Source organism: Hyla sarda, chromosome 12 (genome assembly GCF_029499605.1).
Source record: "Hyla sarda isolate aHylSar1 chromosome 12, aHylSar1.hap1, whole genome shotgun sequence".
NCBI classification, from domain to species: Eukaryota; Metazoa; Chordata; class Amphibia; order Anura; family Hylidae; genus Hyla; species Hyla sarda.
Genome location: NC_079200.1, coordinates 69,839,310 through 69,861,745, shown reverse-complemented (window position 1 = coordinate 69,861,745; position 22,436 = coordinate 69,839,310). Strand labels below are relative to the sequence as shown.

At 45.5% G+C, this 22,436-nt stretch overlaps 2 protein-coding genes across 14 annotated transcripts in view; one reads left to right on the top strand and one right to left on the bottom strand.

The window, feature by feature from the left end:
* Positions 1–16,951, bottom strand: part of LOC130296180 (purine nucleoside phosphorylase-like) — a 33,556-nt gene extending 16,605 nt beyond the window's left edge. Inside the window, exons 1-5 of the mRNA XM_056547437.1 lie at positions 16,771–16,951; positions 8,999–9,162; positions 7,510–7,613; positions 7,019–7,194; positions 6,486–6,676 (exon numbers count right to left, since the gene is read on the bottom strand). Coding sequence (XP_056403412.1) covers positions 6,486–6,676; positions 7,019–7,194; positions 7,510–7,613; positions 8,999–9,162; positions 16,771–16,793 — 658 coding nt within the window. The 5' untranslated portion in view covers positions 16,794–16,951. The remainder of the gene's footprint in view (positions 1–6,485; positions 6,677–7,018; positions 7,195–7,509; positions 7,614–8,998; positions 9,163–16,770) is intronic.
* HCK (HCK proto-oncogene, Src family tyrosine kinase) overlaps positions 1–22,436 on the top strand; it is a 358,121-nt gene that overhangs the window by 148,292 nt on the left and 187,393 nt on the right. For 7 of the 13 annotated variants that reach the window (XM_056547422.1, XM_056547416.1, XM_056547415.1 and 4 more), the window contains exon 2: positions 6,931–7,231. The exons of 4 other annotated variants lie outside the window; for them this stretch is intronic. The gene's annotated coding sequence lies outside the window, so the exon portion shown is untranslated. Of the gene's footprint in view, positions 1–5,070; positions 5,185–6,930; positions 7,232–22,436 lie in introns of those variants that run through there. 2 more of the 13 variants (XM_056547419.1, XM_056547420.1) reach the window with 2 other exon arrangements.

The window sequence follows — 22,436 nt, the reverse complement described above, 5'->3', positions numbered from 1 at the left end:
TGGGACCCCAACTTCCTTGAACAGCCTCAGCAGTGACCTGAGATTGGAGGGACTGTGACCAGGGTGTTCCAGCAACAGGAAGTCGTCCAGATAGTGGATAGTGTAGTGACAGTTGGAGACATGTTGTAAGGCCCAGTGTAAGGCCGTGGCTAGTTGATCAAAAAGCCAGGGGCTACTTTTGGCTCCAAAGGTGAGTTTAGTGGCAAAGTAATACTTGCCTGCCCATTTTACACCATGCCACTGCCATAGGTCTTGCTTGATGGGGAGAAGTTTGAAGGCGTCGGTAATGTCAGCTTTGGAGAGCCACGTGCCCCTGCCCAGCTGTAGTATGGCCTGAATGGCTTGATCGATAGTGGAATATTTCATACTGAACTGATCGGAAGGGATCAGTGCATTGATGCTAGGGACGTTAGAAGAGTAAGGCGCGGAGAGGTCATAGATTAACCTTCTTTTATTAGAAAACTTCCCAGTGGCTAGCCCCATGGACTAACCCTCCAGAAAGAAAAAGGGGGTACATCAAAGGGGCCGATCATAAAGCCTTTCAGAAGTTCGGTTTGTATTAGTTCTGACACCACCGTGGGTTCAGCGAGTGCTGACTGTAGGTTGAGGCATTCATGCGTGCTTTGAGGCAACGCGACCAACCCTGTGTGAAAGCCTTCGCGAAACCCCCCAACTAACCATCTGACCCAGCAGGGATCAGGGTGGCTGGCTAGAATGCGGGCCAGGGCGTCAACCCGCACCACGCCTGGTTGCCTTTTTGAGAACAGATGGAGCTGGGGTGGGCCCTGAAACAGAGAAAACACACATGGAGAAGCTTGCAGTTGCTGTAGGTGCATGCAGAGAGGTTGAAATTGTTACATATCTGAGTCTTGCCCAGAAACCTGACCGGCCTACCTAGCCTGTCTAGCGCAGGAGAGTTCCTCTGACTGGGGCCTATGGAGATATTTTGGCTCCTGTTGGTGCTTGTTTCCGCCTGATCTTTGCTCAGGGGGCACCAATTAGTGGTGTGTGCAGTGACCCCGCACCAGCTGCAGGAGGGGGCTTTTAGACCTGCGAAATGCTCGCAGTAAAGTTCAGTGTCAACGGTTCCCCAGTTGGTCGTGTAATTGAATTGCTCGAAAGAAGCAGCTGCCTTAGCAGCAAAAGATTTGTGGTACTCGTAGAAAGTGGACCCTCCGTGTTTGTACGCCATTTGTGCGATCTTGTGGAGGTACAAATCAAGTTCCTCCCTGCGACTGGGACTAACTGAGCAAATTACATCTCTATATAGCCCAAAGGCTATGACAAACTCGTTAATTGTTAGTTTCCTGTTAAGCCTGGCATCTTTGCTTTTGAAGGTGACAGCGAGATCGCCACAGGCAACGGTTTTGGTGTCATTGATGTCCGTGGTGGCTATCAGCAGAAGAGCCAAGTTTACATTCTTACCCTCCAGAATGTCTTTTTTGATTGCTGCCGGGATAAAGTGTGCGGGTGTAACGTTCGGGGGAGGCTGAAGCATACCTGAAGGCGGAGCCTGAGAGGTAGAAGCAACAGGAACAGCGGGGCCTGGGGCTGTGTCCGTGACCCTGGCGCGTTCCATGTCCTCTAGTCTATCCTGTAGCCCGGTCACTGACGTGAGCACCTGGCTCATCATGGTGTGGAGCTGTGAGAGTGAAGCACTAGACGCTTGGTCCGATGCTGCTGCCTGCCTCGCCGGGGGGGGCCCGGTCTGTGCCCAGCAGGTTGAACAGTTCCCCTTTCTTGGCTGAGGCCGGAAAGGGGGTGCCCCTCCTCCTGAGTTCCTGCATCAGTTTGGGGATTGTCCAGGTACGGTAGGAGGACACGCTACCCTGGTCCGAAGCTCTTGCTGGGGTCTCGGGGACGGAGAGGGTGTCCTCAATGTCAGAGGGTTGCGACATGCTGCGTCGGAACCTGTCCGGGCCAGTAACGGGTGCCGGTAGACAAAGTTGGATGCTAGTGAGAACCGGGATGGTACCTGAACAACTCTGGCTGCTATCTTATAACACTGACCTGCTGTATCCTGAGTTGTGGGAATAGAGGTAGCCTGAATAGGCACGACCCGGCTCACGGCTGAGGGGATACACAGAGACAGAAAACAAATAAGTGAAAATCTGTGGCAGCTGAGTGCCTGATGTGATGAGTGCGTGACGTGGTGGGCTAAAAAATGAGTTTCCCCTTTTTTTTTTTTTTTTTTTGGGGTGTGTCAGTTAACGGATGACCCAGGGTTCGTGTGTGTCGAGTTGCGTTGTGCTGAAGCAAGTCAGGAACAACGGGCTACACCAAGGCCCCCACTGACGCGAATGGCCCAGGCTGAACAGGGGTGTCGGCCGCCCGAGGCCCTGGGCCGCGTCAGCGGCGGGTCCAGCGCGTGAAATGTGTTGGCCAAAATGATTGAATGTCATGCGGAAGTGAGAACTGACGGCTATGTGAGAAGAAGTGAAATCAGTATATGCGTTTTTTTTTTTTTTTTTTTTTTTTATATACCTCGAGCTGAAAGCTGAAAGGCGAAGCCACTTGTGGGGCTTAGGAACGACAGTGGAACCTGAAGGGTAAGACAAATACTAGAGTCATTAAGTTTGAGGGACAGCATGTGCCTGGCCGTAGGGCTGGTTCCCCCCTTATTCTTCTTGGTGCCCCCTCTTTTATTTTATTTTATTTTTATTTTTTTTGAGAAGGGAGGGAGGGGGGGGGGGGGGGGGCAGGTGTGACATGGCAGCCGAACCTGGGTGATGCCGATGCTCATGGCCCGACAGCCCGGACCCCTGACGCCTCCCCCCCTCGCAGCACCCGACCATGCATAAGCACGCCGGGAGCCAGCAAAAAAGGGGGGAGAGTGCCCGGACCCGGCTGTGGGATGGCACCCTGCGAACGTCCCGGCCGGCCCCCATGACAGTGGTGGTGTGACTCTGGGGAGTGGCGCTGCCCCCCTCAACGGCGGGGCCCCGCCCCCGCAGCCCCGTGCCGCCGCAGAGCTGGGTGCAGGAACGGAGCCCCCCCCGGCCCGGAGAGCAGGGCCCCCCCTCCCCTGTGGCGACGCGGCGCCGGGTGATGACGCGGGACGCCGGGACGCGAAGCCCCGCCCCCCCCCCCCCCCCCCGGCCGCCTGGCGGCCGGAACGGAGAGCGGGCCCCGGGCCCGGCGAGCACGCGTACCCTCGCCCTCTGGATTGTGGGAAGGAGTAACCCGAAGTGACGACGACCGACGCCGACCGCCGGGGCGAATGGGGACCCCGCAGCCCCGCGCCGCAATCTGGAGCGCGGGACGGGATCCCCGAGCCCGGCAGCAGGCGCAACTCCACTCCCTCGGGAGCGGGAACCGGGCGGGCCAGGTGAGCGGCGGGGGAACACGGGAAGGGGAAACAAACAAGAAAAACAGGGTACCAAAGACCTAGGGGAGCGCGAGGAGGCAAGCGACCCAGCTGGGGGTGAGCCTGCTCCGGCACTACGAACCCGGGCTGAACAACATAGAGCCACACTGGCACTTACCTAACCAACCTCTGCGAGGACGGGGGATAGAACCGTTACACACTACCAACGACACTCCAGGGGGGGGGGGGACGTATGCACTAACACGGTAGACTACTAGAGAACTACCGCCAACGTAACACACGCCCTCAGATGTGGGAGAGGGGTGATTATATACCCCACGCCACTCCCACAAATAAAGCCAATTAGGCTTAACACTTATCCCCATTTTTTGCAGGTGCTATTTTTTGTGCATGTTTTTTTTCCCCGCATTACTGCACAGAGCAGACTCACTCCGTGCGTAATGGTGGGCAATACAGGGGCCTGAGCATCGTTACGTCGCGGCTCCGCCCCCTCGTGACGTAACTGCCCGTCCCCTCAATACAAGTCTATGGGAGGGGGCATGATGGCCACCACGCCCCCTCCCATAGACCTGTATTGAGGGGGCAGGCCGTTACATCACGAGGGGGCGGAGCGGTGACGTAAAGATGCTCCGGCCCCTGTATCGCTGGTTATTACGCATGGAGCAAGTCTGCTCTGTGCAGTAATGATAGCGGGGTGCCGCAGCTGAGATCCCGGGGGTCCCCAGCAGATCCTTTGGATAGGGGATAAGATGTCTAGGGGCGGAGTACCCCTTTAAGGGGAAAAAGGGCTCAGTCCTTAAAGGGTTAAGGGGTTAAAAATGTATCAAAAGTTTGTTATAAAAAAAAGATAAATTTCGTTAGATACAATTTTTTCCATCACTACTGTATCTTTTTTTATTTCTTTTTAATGGTACCCTTCGAATTTTATTAAAGGTATCTCCATCACTTTTTTTGGATCGCTCAAGTCAAAAAAAGAATAAAAAATGCCAAAGTTAAAACCCACATGATGTTTTTCTTGGCCTTTTTTTTACTCCCTTAAACTCCAAAGTCTCAACAAGAGCTCGTTTTTGAAAAACTGCCAAGAACCAAAAATAGCTAAAAAAACGCCAAAAGGATAAACGCCAAACTGAAAAACGCCAAGTGAATATGGAATTTCGCAGTTCCCTATTGACTTGCAGCTAACATCTGGCCGCAGAAAAAACTCTGGCCACAAAAGAAAAACCTCCATGAAGCAGAATGGGCGTTTTTATTGGTGTTTTTGCAAAAAAACAAAAAAAACTAATGGAAACCTAGCCTTACTGTGATGCCTGATGCACTGACCAGGATTATATCATCTGTGAAAGACTAGGGAAACCCAGAAAACATGACCCGTTGGGGGAACTTGAGGACTCTGTTGTAGAGGGTCACTGGGGGAGATTTATCAAAACCTGTGCGGAGGAAAAGTTGCCCAGTTGCCCATGACAATCAATTAGAGTTCTTTCATTTTTAACAAGGCCTCTCTAAAATGAAAGAATCGATCTGATTGGTTACTATGGGCAACTGGTCAACTTTTCCTCTGCACAGGGTTTGATAAACAGATTAGATGGACAGTGGAGGAGATTTATCATGTTTATCCTTGACATATGACAGCGAACTGTGTAGGACAGTAATGTCAGTAAATGGGGAGCCCCCCTATTCATACCTCCTGTCGCTCATTGCGGGGCCCTCAGCAGCAAGAGATCAGTATATGAGTGGACTATCCAGTCCTTGAATGACAAAGCTGATTTGTTTATCTGGATGGCAGCAGATGTTGGTGCTTGCCTCAGGTTAAAGGACCTCATTGCATTACCTTCCTCGTGAGCCCGCGACCGCCTCAGGTGTCACGGCTAAGCATTTTTTTTTTTTTGTGCAGAAAGTATATTAGTACAAACAGTTGTCATGAGATATCAAATCTAGCCAAAATAGTCACAAGGCAACAAAGAGACATCTCAGTCACAGAAATTGGCATAGAAGGAGATACCTTCTGTTTTTTAGTAGTATTATAAACTAACCAAAACACAATTAAAAAGAGAACCTCCCTGCCGAGCATTTATCATAGGAGAACATATTTGGGGGAAATTTATCAAAACTTGGGCAGAGGAACAGTGGAGCTGTTGTCCATGGCAACCAGGTCACTTTTTATTTTTATTCTTCAGAGGGCTTCAAAGAAAATTACATGCGCAGATTTGATTTGCAGTATTTTCTGCTGCAGATTTCAATGTAAACTAAATGACTGAGCACAGCTTCTAATCTGCAGTTACAAATCCTGCACATCAAATCTGCGCAGGATCCTGTATGTGTGAACGTACCCTAAAAAAGGATTGGTTGCTATGGGAAACTTCCACTGTTCCTCTGCTTTTGATAAATTTTCCCTACGGTGTTTATCACTGGAAATAATAATGTAGTAACCTATAGTATACACAACTGTAATATCATAGCTTCTACGGAAAGGTGAGGACATGCATACTACAAAAGGAAACAAAAGTATTTATATTTATGGGTGATGAGGTCATATTAGCTATATTTTGTACATAGTAAGCAGTATCATAGCAGTCATATTCTCTTCTATGTAGAGGGCAGTATTATAGTAGTTATATTCTTGTACATATGAGGCAGTATTATTGTAGTTATATTCTTGTACATATGAGGCAGTATTATAGTAGTTATATTCTTGTACATATGAGGCAGTATTATAGTAGTTATATTCTTGTACATAGGCAACAGTATTATAGTAGTTATATTCTTGTACATAGGAGGCAGTATTATAGTAGTTATATTCTTGTACATAGGGGACAGTATTATAGTAGTTATATTCTTATACATAGGAGGCAGTATTATAGTAGTTATATTCTTGTTCATGGGGAACAGTATTATTGTAGTTATATTCTTGTACATAGGGGACAGTATTATAATAGTTATATTCTTGTACATAGGGGCAGTATGAAAGTAGTTAGATTCTTGTAGATAAGGAGCAGTAGTATAGTAGTTATATTCTTGAACATAGAAGGCGGGATTATAGTAGTCATATTTTATAACATAGGTGGCAGTGTTGTAGTAATTTATATTCTTAGAGGGACAGTATTGGTAGTTATACATAGCAGTCTGGTAATACCTCCTATGTTTGTTACACAGCACTCACCCACGGCATCTGCTCCCAGCCGCTGGAGAAATCTGGCTTCTGCAACTGACTCAAAGTTTGGCCCTCCTACCATGCAGTAAACCCCTTCATGGGTTAGGTCTGATTGACCAAGCTTACGGGTGATTTCCAGAGCAGTTAGACGCAGGTCACGGTCATACGTATCCCAGAGGGAGGGAAACCGTGGCCCAAACCTGCAAGAATATAAAAAAATAAATAAAAAAATATTACTATCTGTAAATCACGTACAGATTACTACAAAGAATTAAGACTGTACATAGTCAATGAACACTGATAGACTATATCACCAAAGAGGTTCTACAGCATTGCCAAAGAGATTCCATGGTTCAGAACCTCTTTAAGCCCTGTTTATATCGTGTTTCAGTTGTATAATAGAGGTATCCATTGGCATCTTTAACTATATCATTGTAATTTTTTTTAACTCCAGGTTATCAGAAATGACGAGCAGAAGCTGTGTGGGCATGCTGGCACTTGTAGTTCATTAACCCCACCCCTCCTCTTGCCATGGCAATCACCTCTCATCGTTGGGACCTCTCAAAGGGTTCAGAGCAGCCAGTCCTGGCATGTTGATGTGATCCCGGATTATCATCAGGTCTCCTGGTCTGTACGTCTCACAGAGTGACCCCGCTGCATTTGTCACCATCAGGACCTTTACTCCCAGCAGCTTAAACACTCGGATTGGGAAAGTGACCTAGAAAGACATTCCCAGAATGTCACAGACTGACAGGGTAAAGGCAAGAATCGCTGCTGTGTATTTGTCTGTGCAAATATTTAGAATAGATATCTGTATTTATAGCTGAAAGGAAGCAGTACTGTGCAGTGTGCTCCATGATTGTGGAGTAGAAACATACTAAGCACTGCATCCCATAATAGGGCTATGTGCAAAGATATGTGACTTTTATTCACCAGAAAACTAGCATGCATGCCTTGTTAAACTGTCAAGTATATTGTGGATAACAGTATAGCACGCGGCTGATCAAGAGGTTGTCACAGGCACAGATCTTACTTTCCACAGGGGATATCCTTCATAGACGTGGAATCGACCTTTCATGCAGACACATGATTTGCCTTGCAGAGTGCCAAACACCAGTTCTCCCGAGTGTCCTACCACTGAAATAATAGAAGAGTCAGTGCAGAATAAAAACATTTGATCAAGTTACAGCTGTTCCTGGAAAAGCTGGGTGGCAAACAACATTACTGCAATTACAAGGGTTGTAACTCAGCTTTGCCAGACTTCAGAATGGCAGGTTTGCCCTTAAGAGTGCACACTCATTTGCCATTTAGGATTCCAGCTGTTGTGGGTTGTCACCTAGCTTTCCCAAGTAGAGAAACGATAAAGAAACGACTGATAACATTCCTTGTCAAAACATGGTGACAATTGATTTCGATCTTAATCCTTCCAGTACTTATCAGCTTCTGTATGCTCCAGGGGAAGTTGTGTGGTCCTTTTCAGCCTGACCACAGTGCTCTTTGCTCAAAATTCTGTCCGTGTCAGGAACTGTCTGGAGCAGAAGAGGTTTACTATAGCAGTGGTTCTCAACCTTTTTTGCCTGAGTACCCCTTGACAGCTCATTCCCAAAAAATTGTAAACCCATATTAGAGACATGTTGTATTGATTATAGTATAATTCCTATGCTTTACTTTCCTCTATAACAGGCCCCCTATTCCTCTCCCTATCTCCCCGGTCCCCCGATTTACAGGTGACGTCTTCTCTATCCGGAGTTGTTTACTCTTCTTTTTTTCACTATCTTGCCTAGACCGCCATTAAGATTTCTCCCATACAAGATTTCTTCACAGAACACTTTGCGTCCCCATGAAGTTGTTATGGGGCACCCAAATATAGATGTAGGCCCCCCAAACTGCCCCCTGGGGACCTATTGCTATGGCTCATAGCCGTAGGTCCCCGGTCTCCAGGGACAGTGGAGCAACAAAGTTGATGGTAGTTACTACCCACAGCAGCCCAGTGCCCGCCCTTCCCCTTTGCTGTCCTCCTGTTCCGCTCCTCGGTGCAGTGACGTCAGCCTACCATTTCTTTCAAAGTTGTCCAGACCATTAATCAGTGGCTGTGGCTGCCATTACTGATTATTTTTTTAATTTTATTTTTTCAAGTACCCCCTGGAGAACCGCTAAGTACCTCTGGTTGTACTTGTACCCCAGGTTGAGAACCACTGCACTATAGAGATTCTTTTCTACTCTGGACAGTTCCTGACACGGACAGAGGTGTCAGCAGAGAGCACTGTGGTTAGACTGGAAAGAACTATATAACTTCCTCCGGAGCATACAGCAGCTGATAAGAACTGGAAGGATTAGGATTGTAAAATAGAAGTCATTTACAAATCTGTTTAACTTTCTGGCACCAGTTGATTTCAAAACGTGTTTTTTCTCCAGAGTACCCCTTTAAGCAATCTATGGTAAAAACATGTGTTTTGCCCTGTGCCAAACAAAAAGCACTATGTTTAAAGAACTTTCCTGCAGGCACTGCTACTATTACTTACCTGTACTGGTTGGAAAATGAGGGATCTGGCTGTAGTCAAAGATTTTGGGGTTGCTTAATGTATCTGCAAGGAGTCCCAGACCAGAACCACAGATTATAGCGATGTCCGGGGGAGACTGGATCTGGTCCAGGAGCCATCGAGCCGTCTCCTCACATTCTTCATATCTGTTGAATCAGTATGAGGAGGCAATGAGGACACAGTGGTGAAGGGGATAATCGGGGATAACTGTGACAAAGGGTCTTATAGATTAAGATAAGGGGAAATCAATATTGCACAAGCCATTTATTTGATTCAGACACTACATGAAAGCATCTACTTGGTTGCTATGGGCAACAAAGCCAGTTCTGATACACATGGCCCAGTGAGATTGGAGCAGCTGATTTTGATTAATGGAGCCTCATGCTTTTCCCGAGTAGATTTTGTAGGGTTTTATGAATTTCTGACAAAAAAAATCCCCAAAACCCGACTAACTTTTCACAGGGGCGTGGCCATCAAGAAAAAAGGGTGTGTCTCCAAAAAAATAAAAAAAACATTTTCCAAAGGAAGTACTTGTACTCGTGCAAATGTCCCCCTTACCTAATCCAATACCTGCCGGCGGGAGTCCTGCTGGCAGGTATCACGAAGGTGCAGTAAGCCACCTGCATTCTCCATTTCCGAGCTATGCAGTGCGCTCAGCAGCTGAGCGCACATCTTAGCCGGGACCTGCATTAATCCTTTAGATGCCGTGATCAAAGTTGATCGCGACAACTAAAAGTCCTGAGATTTACTGCCGGTTTCACCGCAGTGTAACCGCGGTGTCCCGATCAGCTCTGAGGACGGCCGTAGGTCCCATACCCTACTCTGTGCATCCAATCGTTGCTCCTTTTACTGCTGCCAGCCATGGCAGGCATTAGAAAAGAGCACTGATAACACTGATCACTGCTGTGCTATGGCATAGCATTGATCAGTGTATGCAATCTACAGATTGCATGTAATAGCCCACTGTGGGAAATTTAAAAAAATAAAAATAAATGTGAATTAACCCCTTCCTAATAAAAAAAATTGAATCGCCCCCATTTAAAAAAGTTTAAATAAAATAAGTATATATTTTTTTAATATAAAAATCCATTTCTCTTTAATATAAAAAAGCCTTTTTCCCATTAAGGGGTACGTTCACTCGGGCGGATCCACAGCGTATTCTATGCTGCGGATCCGCCGCTGAAGGACAGTCACATGCTGCCTTTAGATGTGCCTGCTTGAAGCAGCAATTTGCAGCTACAAGCAGACACACTGAAGCGATGTGCAAGTCGCAGCGTATGCGCGGTGTACTCGCACACATCGCGGCTGCTCCCCCTGCTCCATGAGCTAGGCTGAGAGCGGCCGCAATGGGCGAGTACACTGCACATGCACGCTGCAACTCGCACATCACAGTGTGTCCGCTCATTGCGGCGTATTGTTGCTCCGAGCAGGCACATCTAAAGGCGCCATGTAGCGGTCCTTCAGCAGCGGATCTGCAGCATAAAATACACTGTGGATCCACCTGGGTGAAAGTACCCTTAACCTCTTAAGGACGCAGGGCGTATGGATACGCCCTGCATTCCGAGTCCTTAAGGACGCAGGGCGTATCCATACGCCCGTGGGAATTTCGGTCCCCACCGCTAGCCGGTTGGGGACCGGAGCCGGATGCGTGCTGAAATCGTCCAGCAGGCATCCCGGCATATCGCCCAGGGGGGTCATTATGCCCCCCCATGTCGGCGATCGCCGCAGATCGCTGGACAATTCAGTCCAGCGATCTGCGGCGATTCCGGGTCAATCGGGTCTCCAGTGACCCGGTGACCCGGAATTACTGGCTGTTCGGGGCCGTCAGAGACGGCCCCGAACAGCCAGAGCCTGCAGGGGTGAGGTGGCACTGGTGCCACCTCACGATCGCCCTGATTCGTCGGACGGATTACCGGCCGACCAATCAGGGCGCCTGCTGCGGGTGTCACTCCCGCACCCGCTCCGCCCCTCTTCCGGAGGGCGTGAGTGGGTGCGGGAAGACGACCCCGGGTGCTGGGGACCCCGATCCCCGGCGTCCATGTTGGGATCGGGGCCCCAGGAGCGACAGCGGCGGCGAGGGACAGTCCTGCGATGGAGCAGCAGCAGGAGGTGAGTGACAGCCTCCTGCTGTTGCTTAGCAACAGCTCCCAGCATGCAAAAAGGGCATGCTGGGAGCTGTAGTTATGCAACAGCAGGAGGCAGACCACCACAACTCCCAGCATTCCCTTATGGGCATGCTGGGACTTATGGTTTTGCAACAGCTGGAGGCACATTTTTTCTATGGAAAAGTGTACCTTCAGCTGTTGTATAACTACAACTCCCAGCTTGCACAAACAGCTAAAGTGCATGCTGGGAGTTGTAGTGGTGCATCTGCTGGTTGCATAACTACAACTCCGAGCATGCCCGTTGGCTGTCGGTGACTGCTGAGAGTTGTAGTTTTGCAACAGCTGAAGGCACACTGGTTGTGAAACTCAGTTTTTTTTTTTTAACCTAACTCAGTGTTTCACGACCGGTGTGCCTCCAGCTGTTGCAAACTACAACTCCCAGCAGTCACCTTACACCATGCACCGTACATGCTGGGAGTTGTAGTTTTGCAACAGCTGAAGGCACACTGGTTTTGAAACAGAGTAAGGTCACAAACTCAGTGATACATAACCAGTGTGCCTACAGCTGTTGCAAAACTAAAACTCTCAGCATGTACAGTCTGTCAGCGCATGCTGGGAGTTGTAGTTTTGCAACAGCTGGATGTCCCCCCCAATGTGAATGTACAGGGTACACTCACATGGGCGGAGGCTTACAGTAAGTATCTGGCTGCAAGCTTGAGCTGCAGCAAATTTTCTGCAACAGCTCAAACTGCCAGCGAGAAACTACTGTGAACCCCCCGCCCGTGTGACTGTACCCTAAAAACACTACACTACACTACCACAAAATAAAAAGTAAAAAACACTACATATACACATACCCCTACACAGTCCCCCTCCCCTCCCCAATAAAAATGAAAAACGTCTGGTACTCCACGGTTTCCAAAACGGAGCCTCCAGCTGTTGCAAAACAACAACTCCCAGTATTGTCGGACAGCCGTTGACTGTCCAGGCATGCTGGGAGTTTTACAACAGCTGGAGGCACCCTGTTTGGGAATCACTGGCGTAGAATTCCCCTATGTCCACCCCTATGCAATCCCTAATTTAGGCCTCAAATGCGCATGGCGCTCTCACTTTGGAGCCCTGTCGTATTTCAAGGCAACAGTTAAGGGTCACATATGGGGTATCGCCGTACTCGGGAGAAATGGTGTTACAAATTTTGGGGGGTATTTTCTGCTTTTACCCTTTTTAAAAATGTTAAATTTTTGGGAAAAGAAGCATTTTAGGTAAAATTATTATTTTTTTTTTACATATGCAATAGTCGTGAAACGCCTGTGGGGTATTAAGGTTCACTTAACCCCTTGTTACATTCCCCGAGGGCTCTAGTTTCCAAAATGGTATGCCATGTGTTTTTTTTTTTTTTGCTGTCCTGGCACCATAGGGGCTTCCTAAATGCGGCATGCCCCCAGAGCAAAATTTGCTTTCAAAAAGCCAATTGTGACTCCTTCTCTTCTGAGACCTGTAGTGCGCCAGCAGAGCACTTTTCACCTCCATATGGGGTGTTTTCTGAATCGGGAGAAATTGGGCTTCAAATTTTGGGGGGTATTTTCTGCTTTAACCCTTTGTATAAATGTAAATTTTTTGGGAAGCCAAGCATTTTAGGTAAATTTTTTTATTTTTTTTTTACATATGCAAAAGTCGTGAAACACCTGTAGGGTATTAAGGTTCACTTTACCCCTTGTTACATTTCCCGAGGGGTCTAGTTTCCAAAATGGTATGCCATGTGTTGTTGTTTTTTGCTGTCCTGGCACCATAGGGGCTTCCTAAATGCGGCATGCCCCCAGAGCAAAATTTCCTTCAAAAAAGCCAAATGTGACTCCTTCTCTTCTGAGACCTGTAGTGCACCAACAGAGCACTTTTCACCCCCATATGGGGTGTTTTCTGAATCGGGAGAAATTTGTGCTTCAAATTTTGGGGGGTATTTTCTGCTATTACCCTTTTTAAAAAATGTAAAACTTTAGGGAAACCAAGCATTTTTTTTTTTTACATATGCAAAAGTCGTGAATCACCTGTGGGGTATTAAGGTTCACATTACCCCTTGTTACGTTCCCCGAGGTGTCTAGTTTCCAAAATGGTATGCCATGTGGGGTTTTTTGCTGTTCTGGCACCATAGGGGCTTCCTAAAGGTGACATGCCCCCCAAAAACCATTTGACGCTCCTTCCCTTCTGAGCCCTCTACTGCGCCCGCCGAACAATTAACATAGACATATGAGGTATGTGCTTACTCGAGAGAAATTGGGTTTCAAATACAAGTAAAAATTTTCTCCTTTTTACCCCTTGCAAAAATTCAAAAATTGGGTCTACAAGAACATGCGAGTGTAAAAAATGAAGATTGTGAATTTTCTCCTTCACTTTGCTGCTATTCCTGTGAAACCCCTAAAGGGTTAAAACGCTTACTGAATGTCATTTTGAATACTTTGGGGGTGCAGTTTTTATAATGGGGTCATTTATGGGGTATTTCTAATATGAAGACCCTTCAAATCCACTTCAAACCTTAACTGGTCCCTGAAAAAAAGCGAGTTTCAAAATTTTGTGAAAAATTGGAAAATTGCTGCGGAACTTTGAAGCCCTCTGGTGTCTTCCAAAAGTAAAAACTCATCAATTTTATGATGCAAACATAAAGTAGACATATTGTATATGTGAATAAAAAAAAATTATTTGGAATATCCATTTTCCTTACAAGCAGAGAGCTTCAAAGTTAGAAAAATGCAAAATTTTCAACATTTTCATCAAATTTTGGGATTTTTCACCAAGAAAGGATGCAAGTTACCAAAAAATTTTACCACTATGTTAAAGTAGAATATGTCACGAAAAAACAGTCTCGGAATCAGAATGATAACTAAAAGCATTCCAGAGTTATTAATGTTTAAAGTGACAGTGGTCAGATGTGCAAAAAATGTCCTTAAGGTGAAAAAGGGCTCAGTCCTTAAGGGGTTAAAAGGATATTCCAGGAATTTTTTTTATTTCACTATGCTACAGGGGCTGTAAAGTTAGTGTAGTTAATAGTATATTGTCTGTGCCTGTGTTTGACGGTTTTCTCACAATTCTTATGTGATTCTCACCCAAATAATTATTTTTACCAGCATACAAAATGACCGTCTCAGATTTTTTCCAGATTGCAATGCGGCGGAGACCTGAGTCACTAGTCAGCTGATGACAGGGAGCCTGTCTGCTTCAATGGGTGGAGCGATCGCTTGGTGGGGGAGAGATCAATCTGCAACTAATGCAACAGCTGTAGGCACCCTGATTGAAAACCACAGGTCTTTTGAATGGGTGCAGCTCATTTATGTTTCAATGGGTGGCTGATGTGTGGGAGGGAGGAACATGGAATTATGGGATTTGTAGGCAAAGGAAGAAAAGTTAAGCAGGAAATGCCAGTTCACAAAAAGATAGCCACAGTATTATAGTAATCTCACAACATAGCCATTTAGCCCCAAGGCAAGCGCAGATCCTTCCTAAGCATGTCCATTACTGTCTGCCAGGTACGTACTAAAATCACCTTATGGTGGAGAACCCCTTTAAGGAAAAAAAACCCTGTCCCATGACATTGATAAAAGTATTGGTAATTGTTATCGGTGAGTACTAAGAAAAAGTATCGGTAATTGTACTCAGTCTTAAAAAATGGTATCGGGACATCCCTAGTAAATACCAAGGAAAATACCTGTTGGAAACAAAAACCCACAAAGAAAACTACACTCTAATCTTAGTAAATGAGGCCTATTGTCTTCTATCTAGGGCTGCAGCTAATGATTATTTTTAAAGCAGAATAGTTGACTGATTATTGGTGCGATTCATCGGTAAAAAATGCAAAATGACAAAAAAGGGTTTCTTAGGGTTACCTACCTTGTCCCAGCACTGGACAGTGGTGCCTTATGACTACACCAGACTCATCTCTTATGCTGTGGGCTTTGATATATAAGTTCTCCTAAACTGCTGAATGTTTGTGCACAAGCATCAGACTTCTGGAAACAATGGGGGAGATTTATGAAAACCTGTGTAGAGGAAGATTGGTGCAATTGCCCATGGCAACCAATCAAATTACTTTTATTTTTCACAGGTTTCTTTGAAAATGAAAGAAGTAATCTGTTTAGTTGCCATGGGCATCTGAACCACTATTTTGCTACACATGTTTTTATAAATCTCCCCCATTGTGTCTGTCACTATATTTAAGCACAACTCCAGTGATGGCTTGGGCGGCAGGATATATATTTAAAGGGGTACTCCGGCCCGAAGACATCTTATCTCCTATCCTTTGGATAGGGGGTGTCTGATCGCGGGGGTCCCGCCGTCACGTGACTGCACGGCCATCATGATGTCACACGGGGGAGCAGTCATGACGTCACGATACTTCAGCCCTGTGATCGTGAGGCTTCAGACTCTGAGCCTCCAGCGCTGTGTGGAGCACACACAAGTGGGTGCTGCATGAAAGATTGCGGGGATGCCCAGCAGCGGGACCCCCGCGATCAGACCTCTTATCTCCTATCCTTTGGATAGGGGATAAGATGTCTTAGGGCCAGAGTACCCCTTTAAATTTTCGCTATGGGAGCAACAGATTAAACAAACCTAACTCGCTGTGACCCAAATCTGACACATTGTTAAACTACCTTGTCTAAGTTTACACTATCCAAGAATTCAGACAGTTTTTGACTGTTGACTTATTGTCAGCCTCAAAAAAATTCAGAGGTCGTTTTTTTTTTTTTTTGTCTGGCATTCTGAACTTTTTTTTTTAAGCAGTTTTTTTAAATCGACTTTATGGCCAACATTTATCATAGTCTTTAGACTTTTTTTTTGTCTAGAAAAAGTGCAAAAAAGGCGCCTTTTGGTTTACACATTTCTGCTGATTTTGAGTTGCAATCCACTGATTTTGGCAATACACATGATATGGAAGGGTCCTATGAACTGCGCCTTTTCACAAAAAGCCACTGAAAAGTCTCTAAAACTACACTTGGCTTAGCTTTTTGGTGTATGTGAAGAGAGAAATTTCAGAAAATGTGACCTGCACAAAATGTATGAAATGCTCGGTGACCATTTAATGTGGTTCTACACATTACCAGCACACAAAAAAAAGGTGTAGAAAAATGCTTCAGTTATACCTACAATGATAAATGCCGGCCTATATTTTTAAACCCAAACTTGGCGACATTGCATTGATTTCCATTCCACAAATTTGTTTTTGAATTCCCAATACATTATATGGTAAAACAAATTGTGCTGGGGACCTTATTGTTACGCTCTACTATCGACTGAATTTACACAAGAGCATGGTGGTCCAGTGGTGTCACACATCAGATGCGGCTTCAGTTGCTAAGCAACAAGTCTAGTACATTCACTATTGGATCATAGCAAATTAGCTTTATATATTAGTGTTTCCCAACCAGGGTGCCTCCAGCTGTCACAAAACTACAACTCACAGCATCCTCCGACAGACAAAGTCTATCTGGGCAAGCTAGGAGTTGTAGTGTTACAACAGATGGAGACACCCTGGTTAGGAAACACTAGTGTGTATATAATGTATGTATTAGTATACTTACACTGTTAGGTATACCCCCCCCCCCCCCCCCCACACACACACACCCAATGCCCAAATGCATTTCCCTAGTGCAGAACTCTTACCTGAGGTCTTCTTTGCTGTGCATAACTATTCTTCGTCTCTTCACTTTTGCAGTCTGAATTCTCTGCAGTGATCTGGGCTCTCAACCAGCAATATAAGGATGTTTGATGGCCTGAGGCTGGAGTTAATAATTTGCATGGGACAGACATAAGGTTAGGGTTGGAGTGTGGGAGAGAAGGGGGTGTGTGATTCTGCTGTTGGTTGGTCACGGGATGTGACATCTTGCTGCCTAATCTACTACATTGACCTGTTGTAGCCAGGTCTCATCATCCTTGACACCTGGACACTGTGTTGGCCATGTACTGTACATTCCATGCCAACAGATAGTATAATGTGTATAGTGACAAGGGAAACTGGGATTGAACATGTTGGATTTAAGCCTGATTCTTTAATATAACTGAGGATCAAATGTCTCTAATATAATCTGTGGTATACATAATTCAAATTGCCCTGCAGATACTGGACCAGCAAGGAATGCTAAGAGATTTTAGTTAGGAACTATTAGCCAAATAGTGAGTGTACAACTCAGGATCAGTACAGGATAAGTAATGTATGTACACAGTGACTGCACCAGCAGAATAATGGGGGGAATTTATCATTTACCCTTATCACCCTTTTTTTCATGTATTTTTGGCGCAGTGTATTTTTGCGTCTTTTGTTTGCGACTTTTCTTGACAGCCAGTTGTTAAATATGCCTGTGGTGGATGTGATTTCAATTGTGATTTCGCCGTGGTAACTAATTTATCAAATGCGTCTTTTCTCCTTTGTCGCAAATACCCGTTCAAAAGTCGATAATCACTGCCAAGGTAAAAATGCCGGTGGAAAGTTGCTGTCCACAGTTAGAATACACATTTAGGGTATGTTCACACGAACGGATCCCCAGCGCGTATTACGCTGCAGATACGCAGCTTACGGACCGCTGTATGCTGCATGTACGGGTGCCTGCTCAGAGTGGCAATACGCTGCTACGAGCAGACAAACTGAGTTGTGCGAGTTGCCATGCGGATGCGCAGTATACTTGCAGCTCTCGGCCTAGCTCATAGAGCTGGGGGAGCGGACGCGATGTGTGCGAGTACACCACGCATGCGCAGCGACTTGTACATCGCTTCAGTGTGTCTGCTCATAGCGATGTATTGCCCACGACGAACAGGCACCTGTAAAGGCAGCAGAGGTCCTTCAACGGTGGATCCGCAGCGTAATACACGCTGGGTATCTGCTCATGTGAACGTACCCTAACATTTGCCAATATTACTTATGACCTATTTTGTTTATATAAAATTATTATTATTATTATTATTATTATATATATATATATATATATATATATATATATATATATATATATATATATTTTTTTTTTTTTACTTATTTTAATTTATTTTGTAAGGCATTTGTGAATGGGAAAGTTATCTCTTCCTTTATGGTCAATTTAACATTTTTTAGCGGCTGATACCCAGATACAAAATCTTAGACTATTTGCAACATTATAGCTGATAACATTCTGACTTAGAACATGCAAATTACTTTGAATATATCCTACGGTGTGCATAAATTCCGAACTATCAAAACATAATGTTAATGATCCCTTACGGTGAATGGTCTAAACGTAAACATTTTTTTTTTTAAAAGTCAAAATGCTGCTTTTTAGTCACATTTTATTCCAAAATTTCTTTCATAAAAAATTATCTAAAAGTTTTATATATGCAAATGGGGTATTGAAAAAAAGTACAGATGACGGCGCAAAAAATGAGCCCTCATACCGCCCTATATACAGAAAAATGAAAAAGTTATAGGTGGTCAAAATAGGGCGATCCAGCTGAGTTTGGCCTTCCACGGTTTCTGTGTCTTGTATTTCTTCAAGGTTTAGTGTGAAATACTGTTTCCTCTTGTACTTCTTCCTGTAAGACAAGTATCATCACTAAAAAATTAGTGGAAGGATTTAGCATTTTAAAAGCATTGGCAATGAAGCAGTTTTTGTTTTCTTTACTTTGACTAAAAGATTTGGAACATTCCATTAATCTGGAAGATTTTTCTTATGTGTTTTAATTGGCTACATAGACTCTTTCAGCAAAGTATTACAATGTGTATTTCATTTGAGAAAGTAGATTTCTCTATCGCTCTTTCTGATTTTATTCACAGGAATTTTTAACTTAGACCGTGTCCTGTCCATATGGCAGAAGTTTTTATGGAAAAGACAACTCTTTAAAGCAAAGTTCCTTTTCTTTTTTTGAAAAATACAACAACCTTAACCCCTTAAGGACCCATGACGTATGCATACGTCATCACACCCTGGGTCTTAAGGACCCATGATGTATGCATACGTCATGGTCTTTTCCTGGTCTCCGCCGCTCACCCGGCGGAGATCGGAAGCGGATCCCTGCTGAAATCCTTCAGCAGGGATCCAGGGCAAATGCCGAGTGGGGCCCTTGCTATCTGCGGAGATACCGGGCTGATCGGTCTCTGGGACGCGACCGTCCAGTAATTTTGCATGATCCCGGCTGTCACAGACAGCCAGGACCATGTTAAAGAATAGGAGCGAGGTGGCAAGCCTGCCACCTCCTCCTGTGCCCTGCGATCCGTCGGTTAGTTAACCGACCAATCGCAGGGGGGGGGGCGGTTACTTCCTCCCGCCCTGCCCGGCCCCTGGAAGTCCGTAGAGGACAGGAGGAAGACCGGAGGACGCGGCGGGGACGGGGGAGTGCTGGGGCTCGGCCCCGGTACTTACCTCATCCCTGAAGACCCGGATCCCGCCGATGAAGACGGCGGCGACAGGTGAGTGGATCTTCAGCCGCGGTCGGGCCCTTTACAGCAATGTACGTCGCCGTAAAGCGACACGCATTGCTGTATTGGGACCCTGTATACTACAACTTCCAGCATGCCCAGACAGCCCTTGGCATCTGGGCATGCTGGGAGTTGCAGCTTTGGGACCACTGTGCCCTTCCAGATGTTGCAAAACTACACATCCTCAGCATGCCCTTACTGTCCAGGCATGCTGGGAGTTGTAGTTCTGTAACATCTGGCCCTTCAGATGTTGCAGAACTACAACTCCCAGCATGCCTGGACAGTTTTGGCATACTGGGAGTTGTAGTTTTGCATCATCTGGAAGGGCACAGATTGGAAACCACTGTATTAGTGGTCTGCAAACTGTAGTCCTTCAGATGTTGCAAAACTACAACTCCAAGCATGCTGGGAGTTGTAGTTCGACAACATCTGGCTCTAAAGATGTTGCCGAACTACTACTTCCAGCATGCCTGAGACTGTTTGGGAGTTGTGGTTTTGCAACAACTGGAAGCACACTGGTTGGGAAACATTGTCGGTTTCCTAACTCAGTGTTTCCCAACCCGTGTGCCTCCAGCTGTTGCAAAACTATAACTACCAGCATGCATTGATAGACTGTGCATGCTGGGAGTTGTAGTTTTGCAACAGCTGGAGGTTCTCCCCCCCCCCCCCCCCAGGGTACAGGGTACATTCACATGGGCAGGGGGCTTACAGTAAGTATCAGGCTGCAAGTTTACGATGCAGCAAATTTTGCGCGGCAGCTCAAACTCGCAGCGGGAAACTCGCTGTAATCCCTCGCCCGTGTGACTGTACCCTAAAAACACTACACTACACTACACTAACACAAAATAAAATAAAAAGTTAAAAACACTACATATACACATACCCCTACACAGCCCCCCTCCCCAATAAAAATGAAAAACGTCTGGTACGCCACTGTTTTCAAAATGGAGCCTCCAGCTGTTGCAAAACAACAACTCCCAGTATTGCTGGACAGCCGTTGACTGTCCAAGCATGCTGGGAGTTTTGCAACAGCTGGAGGCACCCTGTTTGGGAATCACTGGCGTAGAATACCCCTATGTTCACCCCTATGCAAATCCCTAATTCAGGCCTCAAATGCACATGGCGCTCTCACTTTGGAGCCCTGTCATATTTCAAGGCAACAGTTTAGGGCCACATATGGGGTATCGCTGTACTCGGGAGAAATTGCCTTACAAATTTTGGGGGCTTTTTCTCCTTTCACCCCTTATGAAAAGGTGAAGTTGGGGTCTACACCAGCATGTTAGTGTAAAAAAATAAATTTTTTACACTAACATGCTGCTGTTGCCCTATACTTTTCATTTTGACAAGAGGTAAAAGGGAAAAAAGCCCCCCCAAAATTTGTAATGCAATTTCTCCCGACTACAGAGATACCCCATATGTGGGCACAAAGTGCTCTGGTGGCGCACAATAAGGCCCAGAAGGGAGAGTGCGCCATGTACATTTGAAGTGATTTGCACAGGGGTGGCTGATTGTTACAGCGGTTTTGACAAACGCAAAAAAAACAAAATCCCACATGTGACCCCATTTCGGAAACTACACCCCTCATCGAATGTAATGAGAGGTGCAGTGAGAATTTACACCCCACTGGTGTCTGACAGATCTTTGGAACAGTGGGCTGTGCAAATTAAAAATTTTGTACAGCCCACTGTTCCAAAGATCTGACAGACACCAGTGGGGGGTAAATGCTCACTGTATCCCTTGTTACGATGGGATGCCATGGTTAAAATGGTATGCCATGTGGGGGTTATTTTGCTGTCCTGGCACCATAGGGGCTTCCTAAATGCGACATGCCCCCCGAGCAAAATTTGCTCTCAAAAAGCCAAATATGACTCCTTCTCTTCTGAGCATTGTAGTTCGCCCGTAGTGCACTTCAGGTCAACTTATGGGGTACCTCCATACTACAAATTTTGGGGGGTATTTTCTGCTATTAACCCTTGCAAAAATGTGAAATTTGGGGGGAAACACACATTTTATAGAAATTTTTTGAATTTTTTTTTACATATGCAAAAGTCGTGAAACACCTGTGGGGTATTAAGGCTCACTTTATTCCTTGTTACGTTCCTCAAGGGGTCTAGTTTCCAAAATGGTATGCCATGTGGGTTTTTTCTCCTGTTCTGGCACCATAGGGGCTTCCTAAATGCAACATGCCCCCCAAAAACCATTTCAGAAAAACGTACTCTCCAAAATCCCCTTGTTGCTCCTTCCCTTCTGAGCCCTCTACTGCGCCCGCCGAACACTTTACATAGACATATGAGGTATGTGCTTACTCAAGAGAAATTGGGCTACAAATAGAAGTATACATTTTCTCCTTTTACCCCTCATAAAAATTCAAAAATTGGGTCTACAAGAACATGCGAGTGTAAAAAATGAAGATTGTGAATTTTCTCCTTCACTTTGCTGCTATTCCTGTGAAACACCTAAAGGGTTAAAATGTTGACTGAATGTCATTTTGAATACTTTGTGGGTGCAGTTTTTATAATGGGGTCATTTGTGGGGTATTTCTATGATGAAGACCCTTCAAATCCACTTCAAACCTGAACTGGTCCCTGAAAAATTGTGATTTTGGAAATTTTGTGAAAAATTGGAAAATTGCTGCTGAACTTTGAAGCCCTCTGATGTCTACCAAAAGTAAAAACTCATCAATTTTATGATGCAAGCATAAAGTGGACATATTGTATATGTGAATAAAACAAAAATTATTTGGAATATCCATTTTCCTTACAAGCAGAGAGCTTAAAAGTTAGAAAAATGCTAAATGTTAAAATTTTGCATCAAATTTGGGGATTTTTCACCAAGAAAGGATGCAAGTTACCAAAAAATGTTACCACTATGTTAAAGTAGAATATGT